Source organism: Neoarius graeffei, chromosome 19 (genome assembly GCF_027579695.1).
Source record: "Neoarius graeffei isolate fNeoGra1 chromosome 19, fNeoGra1.pri, whole genome shotgun sequence".
Taxonomy (NCBI): domain Eukaryota; kingdom Metazoa; phylum Chordata; class Actinopteri; order Siluriformes; family Ariidae; genus Neoarius; species Neoarius graeffei.
In genome coordinates, this window is record NC_083587.1 from 39,567,134 (window position 1) to 39,592,231 (window position 25,098).

At 40.2% G+C, this 25,098-nt stretch overlaps 1 protein-coding gene across 3 annotated transcripts in view; it reads right to left on the minus strand.

Annotated features, from left to right (window-relative positions):
* Window positions 1-25,098, minus strand: part of acad11 (acyl-CoA dehydrogenase family, member 11) — a 90,943-nt gene that overhangs the window by 39,021 nt on the left and 26,824 nt on the right. For all 3 annotated transcript variants that reach the window (XR_009650726.1, XM_060900061.1, XM_060900060.1), the window contains 6 exons: window positions 24,309-24,415; window positions 22,993-23,107; window positions 11,514-11,591; window positions 9,704-9,842; window positions 9,417-9,524; window positions 3,013-3,111 (listed from right to left, as the gene is read on the minus strand). Coding sequence is in view for 2 of the 3 variants with exons in the window: in XM_060900061.1 (XP_060756044.1) it covers window positions 3,013-3,111; window positions 9,417-9,524; window positions 9,704-9,842; window positions 11,514-11,591; window positions 22,993-23,107; window positions 24,309-24,415 (646 nt within the window). In the remaining variant the exon portion in view is untranslated. The remainder of the gene's footprint in view (window positions 1-3,012; window positions 3,112-9,416; window positions 9,525-9,703; window positions 9,843-11,513; window positions 11,592-22,992; window positions 23,108-24,308; window positions 24,416-25,098) is intronic.

Consider the following 25,098-nt stretch of genomic DNA (forward strand, 5'->3'; position numbering starts at 1 on the left):
ACAGGGTCACGGACAAGCTGGAGCCTATCCCAGCTGACTATGGGCGAGAGGTGGGGTACACCCTGGACAAGTCGCCAGGTCATCACAGGGCTGACACATAGACACAGACAACCATTCACACTCACATTCACACCTACGGTCAATTTAGAGTCACCAGTTAACCTAACCTGCATGTCTTTGGACTGTGGGGGAAAACGGAGCACCCGGAGGAAACCCAAGCGGACACGGGGAGAACGTGCAAACTCCACACAGAAATGCCCGTCAGCCACTGGGCTTGAACCCAGAACCTTCCTGATGTGAAGCAACAGTGCTAACCACTACACCACCATGCCACCCATGTACAATGTTTTTGGGGAAAATCAGTACATTCTTCAGAGTTGAGCAGATGGTTCAGAAGTAGAACACAGCTAACTTTTTTTTTTTGCTGAGATTTAGATCATGATAATATAATATATTATTATAATGAGATGAGTTTATATGTGGCTGTGCAAACATATGTTAATTGACAGTTTTAGGAACTAAATGGGCCAGGGTCTCATACAATTTCCATAGTATTGGCAGGTTATGCTGGTTTTCATGCTTCCAGAAAGAAGTTCCCAATGGCACAGCTGCTCATATTATTATGGCCCCCTGTACTCTATACTCATTTACTGTTATATATTAATTTCTGCTAATTTTCATTAAAGGTGACATATCACAAGTCTATCTTGTGAGATGCTTGTCTGTTGCACATCTGATTGAAAATAGTCTCAAAACATAACTCTACAGGGTTTGGACTGAATAGGGCAACAAATACAATAACAAATTTGAAATTTGTAATTCACTGACGAGCACTGCATTCAAAATAGTCAACAAACCCACAAAAAAAAAAAAAAAAAAAAAAGGATCAATGAGTAAAAAGTAGTCCAGTTCTACAACCACGCAGACCTGGCAACCCTGATGTCTGACAACACATGGCATCTAACTTACTGTTACCCAAGCCCTTCACGTTGTTAATTGAGGGCCAAGCAGAAAAGTTGGCACCCTCTCTGTTTCTACCTTTTCTTATTATTCATCATCTTCTGACTAGGGTGGTTATGGCAGCCCATAGAACTAGAAAGTAAAAAGATAGAACTCAACGCCAACGGCGTCGATGGGGATGCCTCTGCCCGGTAGACTACACGCCTTAAGTTGTGATTTGGGGATGGACATTTGACCTCTCAGTAATTTTGACCTGGTGAAATTACTTGTATTAGCCTTGGAGATATTGTGTTCACAAGGTTTTCAGACAGACATTTGACCTCACAGTGACCTTGACCTTAGACCATTTGATCTCAAAATCTAATGAGTTTATCTTTGTCCCCAAATGCACAAATGGTGAAAGTTTGGTGAAATTCCTTTCATCTGCCTTGGAGATATTGTGTTCACAAGGTTTTCGGATAGACATTTGACCTCACAGTGACCTTGACTTTAGACCTTTCGATCTCAAAATCTAATCAGTTCATGTTTGTCCCAAAGCGCACAAATGGTGAAAGTTTGGTGAAATTCCTTTCATCTGCCTTGGAGATATTGTATTCACAAGGTTTTCGGATAGACATTTGACCTCACAGTGACCTTGACTTTAGACCTTTCGATCTCAAAATCTAATCAGTTCATGTTTGTCCCAAAGCGCACAAATGGTGAAAGTTTGGTGAAATTCCTTTCATCAGCCTTTGAGATATCGCGTTCACAAGGTTTTGGGACGGACGCATGCGGACAGACATTTGACCTCACAGTGACCTTGACCTTAGACCTTTTGATCTCAAAATCTAATCAGTTCATGCTTGTCCCAAAGCGCACAAATGGTGAAAGTTTGGTGAAATTCCTTTTATTAGCCTTTGAGATATCGCGTTCACAATGTTTCAGGACAGACACACGGACGGACAGACGGACAACCCGAAAACATAATGCTTCCTGCACCTTATGGTGGCAGAGGCATAAAAAATTAGAAATTTGGGACACTGATTGGGGACAGTCATATTTCATGAGTTTCATGTTTGCATCTCGAGTGCTCTAGCCCCACCAATGGGTCAAAGTTGGAGGTGCACTTATGCATGTAACTTTTGAACCCTATGCCCAGTTAAAAAATGAGCTACCATTGGATTCCTTGGTTCAAGCCAAGTTCAACACACCACATGGATTTTATCAAAAATGCTTAGAAGTTTTCACGTCACAAATGTTGTCCCATCTTCAGGATATTAGGCAGAGGTGATCTTCAGATCAAGCCTCAGAAAAGTTATTTGTTGACATTTTGATTTGCAAAAGCGTTTGTCCATCACAGCCAACTGAATTTGGTGGTGAAGCCACCAAACAGGATGCGAGGTCATATCTCAGGAATGCTTTGATGTATTGACACCAAAGGGTACATGGATGAGGGACCCCATTTTCAGGAAGTGCAAAAAAATTTTGTAATTTGACTACTGGGGGGGGCACTGCAATAAGAAACAATTTGTTTGGGCTAATAACTGTTGATGTGTTTACCTTAAAGTAATTGTATTTTTTATTTAAAAAAATGCATTTTTTTTTAAAAAGCCTTTATCCCTCAAACAAATGCAGATACAAGCCTGAACTTTTGAAATCTGCGATGGTCAGTGAGGTACTTTTTTTTTTTTTTTTAAATCTGGTGATTTGAGTTGGCTTTACCCAGTTAGTTACCACTCATGCTCATTTACATTTCCATAACCTAAAGCTTATTATCCAGTAATTACATAGACAACAAAGTAAACTGATATTGGACTGTTAAATAATATTGTAAATTTGAGCCATGGAATTTACAGCATGTCCAAACTGCGGTAAACTTGAACAATTTGAGCTTTTTGCTTAATTTGTAATGTGAAAATATAAAGAAATAGAGCACAAAAAGTTTTCATTTTTAAACTGATTACGATTGTTATATTGTTTTAGTAGTCTTGCACTGAACAGGATGTTTCTCCTGTCTGAAACAACAGCAGCTTGTGTCTCAGTAATACAGTAAGAAAGTGAAACAACACTCACCACTGCTCCACCACTTCTTGCCATTGATGATGTAGTGGTCTTTATCCTTGTACAGGGTGCACTCCATGTTAGTCGCATCACTTGAGGCAATGTCTGGCTCTGAAAGACAACCAGAAAGACACAGACAGGAAGTAAAGATGAACAGAAGAAAGACAGACAATGGAACACAGCTGCTGAACACATCACTTTAAAAGATTTATATTTCAGATCTACAACCCCGATTCCAAAAAAGTTGGGACAAAGTACAAATTGTAAATAAAAACAGAATGCAATGATGTGGAAGTTTCAAAATTCCATATTTTATTCAGAATAGAACATAGATGACATATCAAATGTTTAAACTGAGAAAATGCATCATTTAAAGAGAAAAATTAGGTGATTTTAAATTTCATGACAACACATCTCAAAGTTGGGACAAGGCCATGTTTACCACTGTGAGACATCCCCTTTTCTCTTTACAACAGTCTGTAAACGTCTGGGGACTGAGGAGACAAGTTGCTCAAGTTTAGGGATAGGAATGTTAACCCATTCTTGTCTAATGTAGGATTCTAGTTGCTCAACTGTCTTAGGTCTTTTTTGTCGTATCTTCCGTTTTATGATGCGCCAAATGTTTTCTATGGGTGAAAGATCTGGACTGCAGGCTGGCCAGTTCAGTACCCGGACCCTTCTTCTACGCAGCCATGATGCTGTAATTGATGCAGTATGTGGTTTGGCATTGTCATGTTGGAAAATGCAAGGTCTTCTCTGAAAGAGACGCCGTTTGGATGGGAGCATATGTTGCTCTAGAACCTGGATATACCTTTCAGCATTGATGGTGTCTTTCCAGATGTGTAAGCTGCCCATGCCACACGCACTAATGCAACCCCATACCATCAGAGATGCAGGCTTCTGAACTGAGCGCTGATAACTCGGGTCGTCCTTCTCCTCTTTAGTCCGAATGAAACGACGTCCCTGATTTCCATAAACAACTTCAAATTTTGATTCGTCTGACCACAGAACAGTTTTCCACTTTGCCACAGTCCATTTTAAATGAGCCTTGGCCCAGAGAAGACGTCTGCGCTTCTGGATCATGTTTAGATACGGCTTCTTCTTTGAACTATAGAGTTTTAGCTGGCAATGGCAGATGGCACGGCAAATTGTGTTCACAGATAATGTTCTCTGGAAATATTCCTGAGCCCATTTTGTGATTTCCAATACAGGAGCATGCCTGTATGTGATGCAGTGCCGTCTAAGGGCCCGAAGATCACGGGCACCCAGTATGGTTTTCTGGCCTTGACCCTTACGCACAGAGATTCTTCCAGATTCTCTGAATCTTTTGATGATATTATGCACTGTAGATGATATGTTCAAACTCTTTGCAATTTTACACTGTCGAACTCCTTTCTGATATTACTCCACTATTTGTCGGCGCAGAATTAGGGGGATTGGTGATCCTCTTCCCATCTTTACTTCTGAAAGCCGCTGCCACTCCAAGATGCTCTTTTTAGACCCAGTCATGTTAATGACCTATTGCCAACTGACCTAATGAGTTGCAATTTGGTCCTCCAGCTGTTCCTTTTTTGTACCTTTAACTTTTCCAGCCTCTTATTGCCCCTGTCCCAACTTTTTTGAGATGTGTTGCTGTCATGAAATTTCAAATGAGCCAATATTTGGCATGAAATTTCAAAATGTCTCACTTTCGACATTTGATATGTTGTCTATGTTCTATTGTGAATACAATATCAGTTTTTGAGATTTGTAAATTATTGCATTCTGTTTTTATTTACAATTTGTACTTTGTCCCAACCATTTTGGAATTGGGGTTGTAGATTTATACAGGTTGACACTACCGTTTAGACAACCTGCGCTTGTTTAATGTTATACCTGCATGTGTATGTATATTACTTTGAAATGACACGAACAAGACATTTCATGCAAGTCAGAATTTCCAGTTGTTATTACAACTAACAAAATGGTCAAAAAGTATGTGCTAAGGTTTTAACAATGAAATATGATTAAAAAAAAACTTCCATTTTTTTTCTAAGCAAACACATCCATATGCAACAATCTTGATTTATTAACCACTGCGGGTCGAAACAGGCACATCTTCCCCACATCTGTCAACCTTTATATCATTCTCATATCTAACCCAGAATAGTAAATTGGAGTATAAAAATTGTCCTTCAATTCCTACAACTCATTAGCATCCCCCAGTAGTATCAGAACTCTTCAATATTTCTTCCTCAAAATAAAATTGTATCCAAAATAAAAATACAGCCCCAAATCAGAAAAAGTTGGGATGGTATGTTGAAATTGAAATTAAAACTTGTAAATTTGTAAATAATCTTTGTCCTGTATTGCACTCAGAATAATACAACAGCACATTGTTTGATGCTTTACCTCATGAATTTTATTGTTTTGGTTTCCCCCCTCAAACTAAACACGTATTTCACACATTTAAAAAAAAATAGCCGGGAGGTTAAAGCATTTACCACTTTATAATGTTGCTTTGTCAAAGCACTTAAAAGATGTTTCAGGACCAAAGACACCGAGTGATGAAATGTTTCAGGTGTTATTTTGTCCCATTCTACCTGCAAACAGGTCTTAAGGTGTACAACCTTACTTGTACACCTTGAAATCTCCCTGGAAAAGTTGTTGTCTTGAAGACAGCAAACGTTGCTCCAAAATCTCAATGTACTTTTCTGCATTAATGCTCCATCACAGAAGTGTGAGTTACCTTTACCCAGGGCACAGACACAACCCCATACCATGACACACCCTGGCTTTTGGACGTGTTCCTGGTAACAATCTGGATGGTCCTTTTCATCTTTGGTCCAGAGAACACTGTCCATTTCTTACAAAAAAATACCTGGAATACTGAGTCATCTAACCACAATACACGTTTCCATTGTGTGAGGGTCCATCCCAGATGACTCCGAGCCCAGAAAAGTCAACGGAGCTTCTGGACACAGTTAACATAAGGCTTCCTTTTTGCACAGTAAAGTTTTAACTGGCTTGAGTTCATCCTGAGCTACATTTTTTTGTGTTTGGATAAGTGGTATGGGTGTTTTGATGTGGTACTCTGAGATTAGTGCAACTGGGGAGAGGCAAGAACACAATAGAAAACTCCCCCTGCAACCTGTGCTCTATGGGACAGTGAGAGGTGATGTCCACAGGGGACTGGGGTGAATTGGGTCATACTTTTTAGATTTACCTCTAATCCTAGCTCTTCCTTCTCGAGAACCACCATCACCAGAGCCACCACTCTCAATGGTTTCAGGAAACTGAGGCAGTATACTTGAAGTGCCCTGCCTTTATCCATTTCCTTAACCTCATAGTCCATGTCTCTGACTCGACGTGACCTCAAAGGGTCTTTGCCAATTCGCGAGCAAGTTAGAGCTTGACATGGGTAGTAAAATGAGTATTTTGTCTCCCAGTGCAAACACCCATAGCCAATCCCCTATTGTAAAGCCAGGATTATCATTCTTGGGTGTGGAACAAGTTCTTTTGGTTAGGTATCTCAGTGTGTGAGCATTTTGTTCTCAGGTCAAGAATTTACCAAATTTCATTATTACTTATAGAAGGTCACGCTTCCCAGTTTTCCCTCATGATGCCCAGGACATCATGAAACTAACCACCAGAGAACACCTGGATCTGAGAACACTTGATCTCATCTAATCTCACAAACTAAGCAAAGTTGGGCCTGATTACTACTTGGATGAGAGAGAGAGAGAGAGAGAGAGAGAGAGAGAGAGAAGGGGCAGGGTGCCTGCCTTGATCTCCTCTGCACCACGCTCCTTTGTCAGCAACCACTGCTGGCAAGTGTCCCATAGCTGCTGTGTGAATGCAAACGGGCGGCCGAAGTCCTCAAAGGCCAGTGTTCGGAACAGTTGCTGATGTGCAGCCGATTTGCTGCACAACGGCCCATTTCAGGTCCGGGTACTCCAGCCGGGTGGCAGTGGGCAGCTGCTGGGCTGTGAATTGGGCTTCTCCCAACAGGAAGCCCTTTGATCTTCCAGCCACCTCCATGCCCCCACAGTTTGCTCAAACAGATCCACAAAGGCCTCCGGATCATCATGTGGCCCCATTTGGGTGAGGGTGATGTGAGGGAAGCCCACAGCCACGACATTATCAAAAAAAAAAGTAGTTAAACTAGTAATGCCATTACTTGTAGCAAAGCCCAAAAATGCTAGCTAGCTTAACATGCTGAGGAAATGCAGACTGTTTTAAGGAACTGTGGCACATAAGCACACAAACTCTCACTTCACACAGATAAGTGGCTCTGGCTCTTTCTCACCCACACAAAACTGTATCGCACTCACGCGAAGGTAAGTTCATTCATCGTCGTTCAGTGCATACGTCCTTGGTTGCAGGAGCTATGGAATACTTCTAAGCAAGCTGTCACCCTCAGCTTAAAGGAAAATGGTTTGGATTGTCAGGAACAACCAAGGAACCATCAAGGCACAGGCCTACCAAGAACTGGAAGCTGCCGAAACACTGTCTACAGTCAAGCCAGTTTTACACTGTCATGGACTGAGAAGCTACCATCCAAGAAAGAAGCTTCCGTTCCAAAATCAACACCTTCAAGCTGCACTAAAGTTTGCAGCTGACAACATGGAAAACACCTTCTGGAGGAAAGCTTTATGGTCAAATGAGACACAGATTGAGTCGTTTGGCCAGAGGTACAGAGGAACACTGTACCAACTGTTAAGCTTGGTGGTGGTAGCATCATGCTCTGGGGCTGTTTTTCTGCCAGTGGAACTGGTGAATTGCACAAAATGGATGGAATAATGAAGGAGGGCTACCTCAGAATTCTTCAGCATAACCACAAACCATCAGGAATGGATCAAATGGATAAAGTAGACTAACATTAAGCTGTCCTGACCTCAACCTTATCAAAAATATGTCGACTGTGCTTAAAAGGCAGGTCCAGGCATGGAAACATACAAATAATTGAACTCTACCAATTCTGCCGAGAAAAGTGTTCAAATATCCAGTCAGTTTTTTGCCAGAAGCTTGTTGGCGGCAACAAAAAGTGTCTGGTCAAGGTGAAACTTAACTTTAAAGATTAACAAAACCCAAAAAACAAACTCCTTTATACTGACAGATAATATCCATACAAGACATGTTTGAGTGTTCACTTGTTCATATTTGTACCTGTATACAGATTTTATTTTAAAAGTAAAACAATGTCCCTGGGCACTGCCATCTCACCCTCTCCGTGGTTCAAATACCGTACTCTGAGTGCAAATAAGGTGAGAGAATCCGAGATCATGACGTCACTTACATTCTACATGACTTACTGAGCCAAGTGGATCTAGTGGATACATCACTTCTAAATTGTTGTAAAAAAAACCCTAAGCCCGATCATTGAAGCAGTGAACACGGAGACACACTAAACAGTGAGCAGACACATACCCAGCCTTTGGTAGCATTTTGCGGCCTAAATTCCATTGGTGGTTACTCTGTGGGGTTTTTTTTTTTTTTTTGGGGGGGGGGGGGGGGGGGGGGGGGGGGTGTCATTTTTCCTTGTATTTTTTGCGATATGCTTTTTTGTTTGTTTTTATTCACTGAGAAGAGTGATCTTTACAGAATCATATTCCTGTGACAATGGGATTGTTTACTCGTATCTGTGTCAATGCTGCATACACGTTATCTCGCCACGTGAGATTCATACTTCATAAAAGTGAAGTCTGTCGATTCGTGTATTTTGTTGCTAGTAAAATCACATGGTTACAGAAAATTTCTGATTAGATTTTTAGAATTAGAAGTCTTTGTCACCTATACATTAGAGCACAGTGAAAACATGCGCGCGTGCACACACAGAGAGAGAGAGAGAGAGAGAGAGAGAGAGAGAGAGAGAGAGAGAGCGAGCAGTGGTGCCTGGGGATTTTTTTTTAGAATTAGAAGCCTTTATTTGATGGCTCTGTGTAACGGAGCTAAACGGTGTACTAGTGTGCCGGGAATGTCACAGGCGGATATCCGGTTTCAGTGCAAATGACTGCGCTCATGTAAGCCTATTTTTACAATATCGTAACTTTTAAAATGGATAAATTGTTAAAGATTTTTTTTAAATTTAAATGTGCAAAGGGTACATCAAGGCACTTGCCATGATCGGCAAACAGCATTTATTTTTGGGTTTTGTTTGACTTTAACCAAATATTAGGTGTGCTATGTGTAAATTACACCCTGTATGTATAATTTGGACCCTATGTTGATTTCAGAAGACCCAAAATAAAACTTGTGCATCAAATTCTTCCTTTTTTTTTGCTATTAAAGCTGTATTTTGTACAATCATTCTGCCACAGAAAAAGAATAGTTCAAAGAAAATCAATAAAAGCCCAGTATTACCATGACATTCATGTCTGTGCATGTCAGCGTCTGACTGCAACTCTGTGTGTGCAGGGACAAGTTTATGTTGTTACCAGTCATGCAAAAGCAGGATCGTATGTCTCCTCGCAGTAAGGGCTCTAGCCAGAGCTTTTTCTGCTCCTCAGAACCAAACAGATGCAGTACCTCCATGTTCCCAGAATCTGTCTCGCAGTTAAAAAAAATAATAAAATAAAAAAAAAGTGTCTGTTTAATTGATGACCGTGATCTCTAACTCTCTCACACACAGAAATACACCACACAATAAAGACCAATCCAAAAACAGCACTGTTTTTCTGATTTACAATATTAGTGCTGCATGAACAGAGATACACATCCAGACCTGGAGCCTGGCAGTTGAAGACCTCGGGAGCGTAGAAGCATCGTCCAGTTTCCTCAGCAATGTAGGAATAATCCAGCTGAGATAGTCCACTGACTGCAGGTAGGAAGAGATTCCACAGTCCAGCAGCACGAGCTTTTACCTAAACACACCGTTTCTTACCATAGGACAGGCATACTCACAGAGCGCTTAATGACACTTACTACAACCCCAATACCAAAAAAGTTGGGACGCTGTGTAAAACAAAATGTGAAGATTTACAAACCATGGAAACCCTATATTTCATTGAAAAGAGTACAAAAACAACCTATCAAATGTTGAAACTGAGAAATTGTATTTGATTTTTGAAAAATATATGCTCATTTTGAATTTGATGTCAGCAACATGTTTCAAAAAAGTTGGGACAGGGCAACAAAAGACTTAAAAAAAAATTGTATTATAATAATAATAATAATAATAAAAACCTAATTAGGTTACTTGGCAACAGGTCAGGAACATGATTGGGTATAGAAAGGGCATCCCAGAGAGGCGGAGTCTCTCAGAAGTAAAGATGGGGAGGGGTTCACCGCTCTGTGAAAGACTGCGTGGGCAAACAGTGCAACAATTTAAGAATAACGTTCCTCAGTGTAAAATTGGAAAGAATTTGGGGAGCACATCATCAATGGTCCATAATATCATTAAAAGATTCAGAGAATCTGGAGAAATCTCTGTATGCAAGAGACAAGGATGAAAATTGACATTGGATGCCTGTGATCTTCAGCCCCTCAGGCGACACTGCATTAAAAGCAGACACGTGTCTGTAATGGAAATCACTGTATGGGCTCAGGGACACTTCAGAAAACCATCTTCTGTGAAAACAATTCCTTACTGCATCCACAAATGTACAAGTTAAAATCATATATAAACAATATCCAGAAACACTGCCACCTTCTCTGGGCCCGAGCTCTTTTACGATGGACTGAGGCGAAGTGGAAAACTGTCCCGAGGTCTGACGAATCAAAAGTAGAAATTCTTTTTAGAATTAATGGACACCACGTCCTCCAGGCTAAAGAGGAGAGGGACCATCCAGCTTTTTATCAGTGCACAGTTCAAAAGCCAGCATCTGTGATGGTATGAGGGTGCATTAGTGCACATGACATGGGTAGCTTGTACATCTGGGAAGGCATCATTAATGCTGAATGATTTTTACACGTTTCAGAACAATATGCTGCCATCCAGACAAAATCTTTTTCAGAGAAGACCTTCCTTCTTTCAGCAAGACAATGCCAAACCACTTTCTGCACATATTCAAACTTCATGGCTCCATCGTAAAAGAGTCCGGGTGCTAAACTGGCATGCTTGCAGTCCAGACCTGTCTCCCATTTAAAACCTTTGGTGCATTATGAAGTGCAAAATATGACAAATGGAGACCCCAAACTGTTGAGCAACCGAAACTGTATATCAGGCAAGAATGGGACAACATTTCTCTTTTAAAACAACAGCAACTGGTCTCCTAAGTTCCCAAACGTTTAGTGTTGTTAAAAGTAGAGGTGATGCAACAGAGTAGTAAACATGCCCCTGTCCTAACTTTTCTGAAGCGTTTTGCTGATCTCCAATTCAAAATAAGGATGTATTTTTCAAAAAACAATAAAATTTCTCAGTGTCAACATTTTCAGTGAAATATAGGGTTTCCATGATTTGCAAATCATCATCACATTCTGTTTTTATTTACAGTTTGCACAGTGTCCCAACTTTTTTGGAATTGGGGTTGGACATGGGATTTGCTTATAAACATTATGACCTGCATTTGCACTGTGTTTGTGTTTTTTTTTACCTTTAGTTCCTCCAGCACAAGTGGTGTTTGCCATTTCTCAGGCCCATCACGGTGTTTGACATAGTACTCAGTCATTTCCTAAAACAAAGACAGTCTGCAGTTAAAGACTGGCCCTGATTGGTTGATTGTGTGACTGTGACACAAAAGTATACCCAGAAAACATTCTAAATACTCTGATGAATGAGCTTTTTTAGTGTAAAGAATTATCGGTTCTGAACTGCAGAGTTATTATAGTTTTGAAATTTTCATTAATTTTTTATTTTTATTCAGTGTTTTTTTTTTTTAATTTATATTTGGTTTTACAAGTGCATGGTTTTATTTTTATTTTGAGAAATTGACTACTTTAGTTTAGTTTTTATTTAGTTTTTCAGGGATTGCACAGCCATAGGTATCTCGTAATAACTCGACAGGACACAAGCTTTTTACTTTACCCGTTACACTTAGACACCATATTGTGTTGCTGATTCTTCTCACCGATATTCTAAGTTTTGTGAAATTTTTTTGATGATTTTCCTTAATGACCTGGCAACTTGTCCAGGGTGTACCCCGCCTTTCGCCCGTAGTCAGCTGGGATAGTCTCCAGCTTGCCTGCGACCCTGTAGAAGGATAAAGCAGCTAGAGATAATGAGATGAGAGATTTTCCTTAATAAATAAATGACCAAGTATAATATTTTTGTCTCATTTGTTTAATTGGGTTCTCTTTATCTACTGTTAGGACTTCTGTGAAAATCTGATGTTGTTTTAGGTCATATTTATGCAGAAATACAGAAAATTCTAAAGGGTTCACAAACTTTCAAGCACCACTGTAGGTACCGTATCTTAACAATAATGAAAATGTGACAAAGAGGGTTTCCACTCATTATCTGTCATCTTAAAGGGCGCTTAAAAAAAAAAAAAAAAAATCAGCTTTCCAAGATGGCATTGTGATGAGCCCATGGCTTGCCAATATGTTCGATGCAGCATGTATGTTATTATAGTTGTGCACAGAAAGCATCTTCTTTGGAGTCTTACAAGTCAAGTTTATTTGTATAGCGCTTTTAACAAAAAACTGTCACAAAACAGCTTTACAGAATTTGAAAGACTTAAAACATGAGCTAATTTTATCCCTAATCTATCCCCAATGAGCAAGCCTGTGGCGACGGTGGCAAAGAAAAACTCCTTCAGACGACATGAGGAAGAAACCTCGAGAGGAACCAGACTCAAAAGGGAACCCATCCTCATTTGGGCAACGACAGACAACATGACTATAACATTAACAGTTTTAACATGAAGTCAGTTTTGTCGATGTTATAAACTCTTCATTGATGGAAACTTGAGGGCAAAACTGTTCATGACAACTGCAGTCCTGAAGTTAGCAAGTCAACTGTAGTCCTCAGCCATAAAAGCATTACTGTAAGAGTCCAGAGCGTCCTCCAGGTATGACTTTCAACTGTCCACATGGGGCCGTCCTTTACAGGAGAGATGCGATGAGACTCCAACCAGACACAGGGCACCAGGATGGATCAGGCAGGTCTGAGGAGCAGAAGAGGTCAGCATCTCGATCCCAGGACCGACATGTAACTCAGAGGGACAGATTTTGGGGGGAGCTGGCATTATAGCAGATGGGATTATATTACTGCCACCTTCTAGAACCGAATTCTATGCATCTTCTGGCCAAGAACCATCTCTAACCAAGAACTACTCGCTCAGTGTAATCAGGATAGCATGGAAACCATTATGATGCAAAGGCGATGGAGATGGATTGGACACATCCTTCAAAGAGAGCAAGATAACATCACACATACTGCTTTACACTGGACACCAGAAGGATGGCATAAGAAAGGGTGACCCAAGAACACCTGGTGATGCACAGTAGAGTCAGAAATGAAGACCCTGAACCACACTTGGGTGGTTTGAAATTGGCCCAGGACAGACAAGTGGTGGATGGATGGATGGTTGGTAGGTAGGTTCTAGAACTAATCTGTTACGGTCTTGAGGGAGAAAATGAAATGAAAACGAAACTGATTTTACCTGCAATTCTATTTAGTTTTAGTTCATGTGTTGTTCACGGTCAATTTATTTATTTATTTATTTTTATTTTTTTTAAAACACTTGTTTTTATTTCAATTAACAAAATAGTTTTTTCACTGTTAGTTTTAATCAATTTTTGTTAACTATATTAACCCTGACGAGCTGTGCCAAGTGTACTGAAGAATGAAGCATCCATCTATCCAGAATGGCTCATCAACCTATTAATCCATCCTTCCACCTATGCATTACATCACACGTACACAGCCCGAGAAACCAAGAATGAAGCTTGTTAATCCCATTTAAGTCTGAATGCCACCAATGATGTTTAAGGAAACGCTTCAGGACTTTCTGCTCTTTCAGACAGAATGTTACCCATTCCCAAGCCTCTTTTTCTCTGTGCGGAAGAAAACGTCCCTTTAACCTTTGTGCTAAAAATGGACAATTATAAAATAGTTTTGTGTTCAGTCCTATTTTGAATGAACAAAATCCACTTGAAAATTGTATATTTCAATTACAGAAATTTATTTCTAGCCCTGATACATTATCTCCATTTTTTAATTTACAAGGAAAAAAAAAAAAAAAAGAACACTGATTTAGGGCGGTGTTTCTCAATGGGCCGTGAAGCGCCATCTAGTGGGCTGCGATTTTTTTTTCCAAGTTGAAGCTAATTTTTACCCATAGTAGGGTACCATTACTGGGTTGCATCCGACGTCACATCCACCTCATTAAACTACGGTCACACTACAGCTCGTGATGCTTTGTGATGGGTTATTGATGAAAATTAGGCATTTTGGCGGCAATGCATGGCGATATACACGTGAGCTAAAAGTTGTGGTCATGCAGCAGGCAAACACTTGACTGTCACGCCTTTTTGCACTTGAATCTGGTGCAGCTTGAGCGGCTGCACGCGCTCACGGAACGCACTGTGTGCACTCTTGGGACCCAGTCATTATGGGAAACACCTGATACTGATTTGAGTGCAATCAGCACACGCAGATACGGATGCTGTTTTCACAGAGACTTTGAGAAGTATTATCACGGTCACGTTTGTTTCTAGACATGTTTATAACGCTGTTTAAATACTCTGCTTTATGATTTCTGCTTTGCTTTCGTTTTTGTAAATATCACGCCTGCTAAACACTCTTCCTGCACTTAGATCCATCTACCTTGTAGTGTCCTGATCCCCAGACCTTTATCCCAGCCACATAAACAAGTTGTACTCCTCCATGCTCTTCTAGGTTTTCATCTGCTTGGCTGTGTAGAATGATGTCTGCAGCACCAGGTAGTTTGAGATGTTGGGAAACTCAATGGATGGATCATTTTCCAACTCGTAGGAAAATCCTTCTTTGTTAATGTGTAAGGATCTAATCAAGTTGAGTGGTTTCTATATCCACTTCTTTTGAGTGTACTTATTGGTTTTAATCACTTGCTTGTTTGCTGTACACAAACATGGCAACAAGTTCTTGTGTTAATGGACCAGACTCCACTTTTGGATCATTAATCCCTTTTGACTGAGAACGCCCTGCATGCATGGTTTGGCTTCTGGCACATCTATATAGTTTTAAATACAATACCTATAATTAAAAACAGTTGGTTTTTATTGTATTTATTTAATTCCTGGGCTCCCATCTGTAACAGAGAGTGATGTTGCATCTCATTAATCCACTTTACAATAGATTATTAGATTTTAATAGAATAGATGAGCCAAAATATTTGGGGATCTTTTTTAATGGGCCCCGACTTTTTTAATGGGCCTTAAAGCAGAAAAGGTTGAGAACCACTGATTTAAGAGACAATGAAATATTGTATAATATGTTGTGGAGTGGGTGGCACGGTGGTGTAGTGGTTAGCGCCATCGCCTCACTACAAGAAGGTCCGGGTTCGAGCCCCGTGGCTGGCGAGGGCCTTTCTGTGCGGAGTTTGCATGTTGTCCGCGTGGGTTTCCTCCGGGTGCTCCGGTTTCCCCCACAGTCCAAAGACATGCAGGTTAGGTTAACTGGTGACTCTAAATTGACCGTAGGTGTGAATGTGAGTGTGAATGGTTGTCTGTGTCTATGTGTCAGCCCTGTGATGACCTGGCGACTTGTCCAGGGTGTACCCCACCTTTCGCCCGTAGTCAGCTGGGATAGGCTCCAGCTTGCCTGCAACCCTGTAGAACAGGATAAAGCAGCTAGAGATAATGAGATGAGATGTTGTGGAGTTTCTGTGGTTCACACTGATAATCCTGTATTAGTAATTCCCAATCAGTGCTGTGACAGGAGTGTTAAAAAAAATTTGCAAAATCTTTTTGGTGTGGAAAAAACGTCCGATTCCACTTTGACAGCTGAGAGCTGGCGGCCAATCAGATATTATATTAAATGGATGGAAATTTAAGTAAAATGGATTTTAGGGAGTTTGAGATTTGTTCTTGTTTAAAAGGTAAGCTCTTTATACAGTGGTGCTTGAAAGTTTGTGAACCCTTTAGAATTGTCTATATTTCTGCATAAATATGACCTAAAACATCATCAGATTTTCACACAAGTCCTAAAAGTAGATCAAGAGAATATAGTTAAAAAAATAAGACAAAAATATTGTACTTGGTCATTTATTTATTGAGGAAAATGATCCTATATTACATATCTGTGAGTGGCAAAAGTATGTGAACCTCTAGGATTAGCAGTTAATTTAAAGGTGAAATTAGAGTCAGGTGTTTTCAATCAATGGGATGACAATCAGGTGTGAGTGGGCACCATGTTTTATTTAAAGAACAGGGATCTATCAAAGTCTGATCTTTACAACACGTTTGTGGAAGTGTATCATGGCACGAACAAAGGAGATTTCTGAAGACATCAGGAAAAGCGTTGTTGATGCTCATCAGGCTGGAAAAGGTTACAAAACCATTTCTAAAGAGTTTGGACTCCACCAATCCAGTCAGACAGATTGTGTACAAATGGAGGAAATCCTAGGCCGTTGTTACCCTCCGCAGGAGTGGTTGACCAACAAAGATCACTCCAAGAGCAAGGCATGTAATAGTCGGTGAGGTCACAAAGGACCCCAGGGTAACTTCTAAGCAACTGGAGGCTTCTCTCACATTGGTTAATGTTAATGTTCATGAGTCCACCATCAGGAGAACACTGAACAACAATGGTGTGCATGGCAGGGTTGCAAGGAGAAAGCCACTGCTCTCCTAAAAGAACATTGCTGCTCATCTGCAGTTTGCTAAAGATCATGTGGACAAGCCAGAAGGCTATTGGAAAAATGTTTTGTGGACGGAGGAGACCAAAATAGAATGTTTTGGTTTAAATGAGAAGCGTTACGTTTGGAGAAAGGAAAACACTGCATTCCAGCATAAAAACCTTATCCCATCTGTGAAACATGGTGGTGGTAGTATCATGGTTTGGGCCTGTTTTGCTGCATCTGGGCCAGGACGGCTTGCCATCATTGATGGAACAACGAATTCTGAATTATACCAGCGAATTCTAAAGGAAAATGTCAGGACATCTGTCCATGAACTGAATCTCAAGAGAAGGTGGGTCATGCAGCAAGACAACGACCCTAAGCACACAAGTTGTTCTACCAAAGAATGGTTAAAGAAGAATAAAAGTTCATGTTTTGGAATGGCCAAGTCAAAGTCCTGACCTTAATCCAATCAAAATGTTGTGGGAGGACCTGAAGCAAGCAGTTAATGTGAGGAAACCCACCAACATCCCAGAGTTGAAGCTGTTCTGTATGGAGGAATGGGCTAAAATTCCTCCAAGCCGGTGTGCAGGACTGATCAACAGTTACCGCAAACGTTTAGTTGCAGTTATTGCTGCACAAGGGGGTCACACCAGATACTGAAAGCAAAGGTTCACATACTTTTGCCACTCACAGATACGTAATATCAGATAATTTTCCTCAATAAATAAGTGACCAAGTATCATATTTTTGTCTCATTTGTTTAACTGGGTTCTCTTTATCTACTTTTAGGACTTGTGTGAAAATCTGATGATGTTTTAGGTCATATTTATGCAGAAATACAGAAAATTCTAAAGGGTTCACAAACTTTCAAGCACCACTGTATTTCTAGTCAGCCAATTTCTCCTTATTGTGGAGGTATTTTAGCTAAACAACTGAGTCATGGCTAACAAGGTATGTTTAATGAGTTATGTGTTGTTTTGCATTTTCAACTTAACTAAATTTGACAAAAGCAAATTGACTGATACGACTGTTTGGTCTTGGTGTGTGCCATTTTGACAAATCTGTGTACATTAAGCCTCCTATCTGTTTTCGCAAACACAGACCAGTTAGTGGCTAAAGTCCTTGATTTGTTTTTCTGTACTTTATGGGTTTAAAGTTCTGTTACATGACTGCGAAAGTCAGACACCATCCTTTTGCTTTCAACCAAATGGCCAATCGGTTACATTTTGTGAATTACTTGCTAGCAAACACTAATAATGGGAAAATGTAGTCATTTCACTGTTTTTACTGTTGAAAACTGGTGTGATATTCTGTTAATTTTACCATTATTATTGTTCATTATTATATTGTTCATAAATTGCACAACAGACTTCAACAGTAAAAACAGTATAACATTTTACCAGTGTGCGAAATAAGGAATTTTAAGCAGACTGTCACAGGACAGATAGGTCGGAAATGTTGTCAGTCCATCCAAATGTCAGCCTGTCCGAATGATGGGCCAAAGGCATGGAACAATATGGCCAGAAGCTGAAGGGCTTTAGATGCCTGGAGATGGCGTCTCAGCTTTTTCCAGTCACATTTTTATGATCCAGGGATGTGAGTGACAAATTTAAAAAAAAGAGGAAAATTTTTAGGCTCAACAGACGACCCCGAAGTTGTCGTGGGGAGGGTATGGGAGGGTGCGCCCTCCCATTGGTGGGGGTCTGGGGGGTCTCCCCCACGAAAATTTTTGTAAAAAGGACTTAAAATGGTGACATTTTAAGCACATAAAATGTAAAATTTCTAAATTAGCACATTTCAGTTTAAAAAATGTTTTGGTCAAATTTCATGGTGCTTTAGTGATACATGTTTCAGAACTTTACAAAAAAATTTTGAAAATGAGAAAAAAGTGTCATGTTTCAGGTTTGGGGTGCCGTGTCTGGCCTTAAGTCTGAAAAATGTTACCATTGATACCAAACTACCACCACTACAAATGTCATGTTAGGCCATATGAAAATAATTTCTTGTTTCTCATCACTATTTTTCCTCAAAATGGGTAGGACGGGTTTATTTTATTTTTATTTTATTTTGTTTTATTTTTCTGCTATGTGGGGGATAAAACACGAAAAATTGGAATGGTTGGAGCAGACTCTGGTTTCAGAGGCATGACGCTAAATTACCAGTGTAAAAAAAAAAATGTTTATGGTGGGTCAATTTTTTTTGGTTCGGGCTGTAATGATTATGAGGAACAAGAATATAATTTTATGTGGCCTTACATAACTAGCAATAAAATTTAAACCCTGCCACCAGTTCATAGTACATGTACTTACTCTCTTCAATCAGACCTAACACCTGAAAAATTAATGGCTAAATAAAATTCCACACTTTCTGTGAAGTTTATACTTGCAATATAATTTCAGATTAAACCTAATCATTGTTCAAATGTATCTGTAAATATTAAATGTGCTAGTGATAAATTAGATTGGAATTATCACATTATTTTCAGAGAACTAAAAATTTCATTCAAAAAGTAACAGTGAAGGTAATGTTTTTAATACGTAGGATAAAACATTATTATTATTATTATTATTATTGATGCCTACCTGGCAATGCATAGTTAGTCTTCTGAATCTCAACTCGACTCCTGTGTTTTTCGCTTTTCACGTGTCCACTGAGAGTCACAAATCCACGCCGTCCGTAGTTCAGTTCACAGCAACACAATTTGCAACGTGCGATTCCTTTCTTGTTGAGTTTTTCAAAAACCAAACTAAAAACACTTCCATCGGGAGCTTTGCGCTCTAACCAGTCCCAACGCCACTTATTTTCAATGCCAGAATCTATTTTCGTGACATCGGACTTCACAGACAACGCCGCCATTTTCATTCATACTCGTAGCAGTGCATGTACAATAGCGACTCCTCTCCACACAGCGATAATGATCAGATCGCTGTAAGGAGCTTTCGTCACTTCCGCTTAGTAAAATCCGGAAAAGTTTCGCGCCAGACTTTACCGAATATTTTTTTTTTTTTTTAATTTTAGAAAACGCGGAAAACGATTTTTTACACGGAAAGGCAATTTGAAAAACGCGGATTTCCGCGGAAACGCGGAGATTTCACATCCGTGATGATCTCCAAAGGGCAAATTACACGAGACATTAGTTGCTAATTACACTACAAATTGAATGTAATTTACAAGAAAAATGCCAGAAGATTCAAGAAAAACATGCTTAAAAAGTTCTACCAAAGAAAACAGTAGCACACACAGGTCAGTTCCATGTCTAGAAAAAAGTATGGGGGGGCAAGAATGTTCCAGTTGGTTACAACTTACTGGGACTCATATATAGGTACTATAATAATGCTCATCAAACATCATGTCAACAATGACTATTTTTGATACTATGTTTATAATAAGTCTATAAGAAATTTCGTGATTAACAATTCTTACAGAATAGAGTTAAAATTTTGAGTACGAGATTCCAAGTAACTTTGTAACAAAATGGCTCAGAACTAGACACGATATCATCATGTGGCATTCAGACTGAAATCTGCTGGACTAGAACTTAGAAAATAAAAGAAAATGAAATCTATTACGTATAATATAAATCTACATCCGGCAAAGCATATGACTATGATGGTCATGCGTATTATGTTTTTTTAAATGCACATAATAATAATAATAATAATAAAAAACCACCATTGATCGGTAGTCTGGCACTGAACATAATACTGTACTGCAAAGTTTCATGTAAACTGAACTCTTAACTAACTGACTGGATCAACTAGATACTGTCAACCCTAAAACACTAGTTCAACTGCATCGTGCAATAAAACCAACAGTGAATGCTAAGTATATTATTATTGTCTTATTTAGTGTGCCACTCAGGGAGAGGGAGGTGCCTACAAATTCTGGCGGGGCTGGGACCATCGGTGGCAGAGTTATGAATTTTAAACCCCCACACGTGCAAGCAGCTATAGGCACAGCTCGTGCTAAAGCTTTCTGCGATCTGCGCTCACTCCTGACATCATACTGGGCCAATCCTGGGCTTGTTCGAAAGGTCTTTGGGAGAGGGAGGTGCCTGTAAATTTTGGCAGGGCTGGGACTTTGGGTGCCCGAGTTATTAATTTTTAAAAGCTGGCTCAAGCCATGGCTCATATTAAAGTTTTCGGCGAGAAGCGCCCTTGTGGAGATTTTGGGGGCGAATCACGGGGGGTGGGGGTGTCATACTGGGCTGTGCCTGGGCTGGTTCAAAAGGGCTTGAGGAATAGGAGGTGCCTGTAAATTTTGACGGGGCTAGGACCTTCGGTGTCTGAGTCATGAATTTTTAAATCCCTGCGCATGCGAGTGGCTGGAACAAGGGCTCATGTGCTCGCTGCGGACGTTGGATCAGGCCGAGTTCGCTGTTGATGACGGAATGGGCCGTGCCTGAGCTGGTTCGAAAGGGCTCGGGGAAAGGGAGGTGAATTTTTAAAGTCGCGCCTGCGGAGGCCCCATTTCACAGGCCATGTTACGACAGTGTAACATCTCATCTCATCTCATTATCTCTAGCCGCTTTATCCTGTTCTACAGGGTCGCAGGCAAGCTGGAGCCTATCCCAGCTGACTACGGGCGAAAGGCGGGGTACACCCTGGACAAGTCACCAGGTCATCACAGGGCTGACACATAGACACAGACAACCATTCACACTCACATTCACACCTACGGTCAATTTAGAGTCACCAGTTAACCTAACCTGCATGTCTTTGGACTGTGGGGGAAACCGGAGCACCCGGAGGAAACCCACGCGGACACGGGGAGAACATGCAAACTCCGCACAGAAAGGCCCTCACCGGCCACGGGGCTCGAACCCGGACCTTCTTGTAGTGAGGCGACAGCGCTAACCACTACACCCACCATGCCGCCCCACAGTGTAACATTTGGAAGAAAATTAGAAGTAGATTAGACCCATATCTTTACATCCAGTTTGATGCTTTTGAAATACAGACGGACAAATGAGAAAAATTACCGGTCAGTGTCCGCCGGTCCAACCTTATTTCCCACACTGTTTTACTTTTAATACTGAACTTTAATATTGTCCTTTATTAAATAAATACTGTAAAGTTATTTGACTGAAAATGGAATTAATATCCAAACAGGTGGTCTCTCACTTTTGCACAGTACTGTACATTAAAAGTAAGGTAAGCCAGACTTGTGTTTGCTTTAACATCATGATATTTTATCCACATATCTATGTCTTTCTATTTTCTGCCATGTTTTAGCTAGCATATTAGTATTGCCAACGGTTTGGCGCCAACAGTTATTTATTTAGATTTTCTGTGTTTTTTATGCTTTACAGTGTGCCAAATTTTACCCTCATAAATAGCATGTCAGTACTCCAATGGTGTCATTACTATTTGCGCATTGTACTCGGACACAGAATGCAGTTCTTACTGAATGTGTATTCACTGGACTTGCGGCTGTCAGATCAACCCTCAAAGACCCAATACAATGAATATAAGCCCATGTTTACATTAGACTGTATCAGCGGATCATCAGATTAACGTTTTTAAAACAATTAGCGTGCACACACCAACACCAATACACGATTTGCGTGCACACAGCAATACCAATACACGGATACGCTCGGCTCCGCAGGCATCCTGCGCTCCAAATCACTCCGCCCTGAACAGCGAGTGCCCTCTGGAGGGTGCGCACTCCGGCCCTGCGCAGCTCACAGAGCGCGCGAGTGAAGTGAACAAGCTGTGATTCGGGACTGAGCCGCTGTGTGTGTGATCCCAGCGCATATCACTTACCACTTGCAAGTGGAAGGATGGCAAGCCTAAAGACAATCATAACTACACAATGGGCAGTATTTGCATCAGTATTTGCAGTATTTTCATACTTTTATACTCTTTAATGAAAGGTGATACAAGGCGGAAGTCCGCGCCGTTTTTCAGCAGTCGCGTCACATGACCAACGCCAGCGAATCAGGAAGGTGGATGTCACAGTAACGTTGTCCAATGAGACGCCAGCTAGAGCTCAGCACAGCATATCCGCGTATTCTCAATGTTTACACAGCACCGGAGCTGACATGATCTGGATTGAATACATGGACGCTGGCGGATTCCCGTTTCCCAGCGTTTCCAGGCGGTTTAATGTAAACGGACAGTGCATCCGCGAAGAAAATGAGACAGATACGGTCTAATGTAAACGTAGCCTAACAGACATGCACACACAAAAGCACAACTCCTTGTTAAATCATTTTTAAAAATACTGAATATCACATGGACACTTTCATAACAGATGCAATTCTCTGAAAAAGTGTCAAGCTAATATGGAACTGACCCGAGTTTACCTTCTGAGCAGGCAGTACGTGCTGTTTCATGAACTCTTTAACCCGCTGGAGGACAGCGTAACCTTTAGCAGACTGGCCAAATAAATGATCAGGAACTTGGACAGCTGATGAGGAGCTGCGCACAAAACATACAAGCAAAATGAATACTTACTGGCCCCCTCCATAAAAATGTGCTAAATTAAACTGAATTAGAAATCTGAAATTGTCACTGGAAAAAAAAAAAACAAGCAAACAAACAAAAAACAAACAAACAAACAAAAACTTAATTTGACTGTTTGAGTCAAATAAATTTCAACTTCAACAGTAATCACTGTTGAAGTTGAAATTTATTTGACTCAAACACACGTTTAAAAAAAACGACAAACATTATCCTTTGATAAAAAAAAAAAACTATGACTAAAATCCATATTAGCTGTCAAAGAAAATGTTTATGATAAGAAATAACTTCAAATATCATGACTACGTGCAATATTTTTCAAGACAATTATGAAGGGTGTCGTCTCCCCAATACACCGTAATGCAGGGAATCATACTTTATTTTCAGCTTCATATCATATTTAGCCCACCAATATTTTAATATATAAATATATGTAAAATGCATAAGCCTGTTAAACATATACGAACCAAGCACTAAATTATCAGCAGTTAAGGCACTATCCGACTGATTTGAAGATTATGAGTTCAAATCCCAGCAGAGGCAGCGCTGGGATTTGAACTCACAAGGCTCAACTGGTAAATGTAAAACATAATGTCCTTTCAAGTCTGTAAATCACTCTACGCCATAAATGTCAAGTTGATATGTTTTGAGATGAAACTGTAACCCTTTTATTTTTTCCCCCAAGTTTACTTTAATATCTGACTTTTGCAATTAAACACAGCGGATAATTGGCTAAACATGATACTGAAATATTTCACAAGTGAGATATTATGGTGGACCCTTTATAAATTTGCTGCAGAAAATAACGAGCACAGGGATACCTCAATGGCAGCATATATGTAATTTGCTCGTGTTAGTCGTAGTTATAGTCGCCTTTTTCGCACTATGATCTGAATGTGATCTTAACTCTGTTTAAAAAGCCAAGCTATGTTTTTATCCAAGCGCAGAAGCTCGCTAATTATTGTGATTTAATAAAAATGATGCCATGTGCGAGACACGTCATTTTTTAACAGACTACTGTGAAAATATAATCCGTGATAAAATGTGAGGTCATTATTAGGATATAAAAAAAATGTAATACTGGCATAGGCCAAAATGAAACGATACACAATATAATTACTTGACATGTATAAGTTGTTGTAGTGAGTATGGAAATGACCTGTGGGCAATCTTCAGAGCCAGCTGAACTAAAGGCTCTACACTCTCGCCAAACTGAGCCGCATTAGGAGCACTGGCATTCCCCAGCAAAGACCTTGCGTAAATACCCTACAAAACAAACACACACACACACACACACACACACACACACACACACACACACACACACACACACACATTGAAGAGAGATAAGCTAGCCCTGATTTTGATGTGCTAAGTAAAAGAAATTTGTTAAAGCGATTAACCAGGAAATGTTGAAATTACGAGGTTATGAAATGTCATTATACATTAATACAAGATGTTCTAGATGAAAAAAATTAAGCGGACTTTAGCTTAAACAACACGTTAAAGTTGTAACAGTCAGTCAGTTGGGCCGTTTCCCCTGGCGCGGCCATACTGGATTAGCCAGATGTATTAGGAGGCGAAAACAAGGGTGGCGCTGCGTGACGTAGGATTACGCACATCTTCCTCATTTCATCCTGGATCCAAGATGTTTGGCTGAGTGGCTTCATCAAGTAAAGCGAGAAAACTTTACTCTGGGTATAAAAAGCAATCACTTGCAAGAAGCAAGACACGAGTCAGAAACAACAACTGAAGCCAGACGCGATCCCGACTTTGTTTCACCACAAAACACAGACATCAGCAGCACGACAGCATACCGTGTCACGCATCAAACAGATGGAAGATAAGCAGGTAAATATATATAATATATATATGTATATATAAAAAATAAACAGGCAATAAACTAGCCACTACTTTATTTTAATTCCTTTTCTAAGACTGCATTGCCA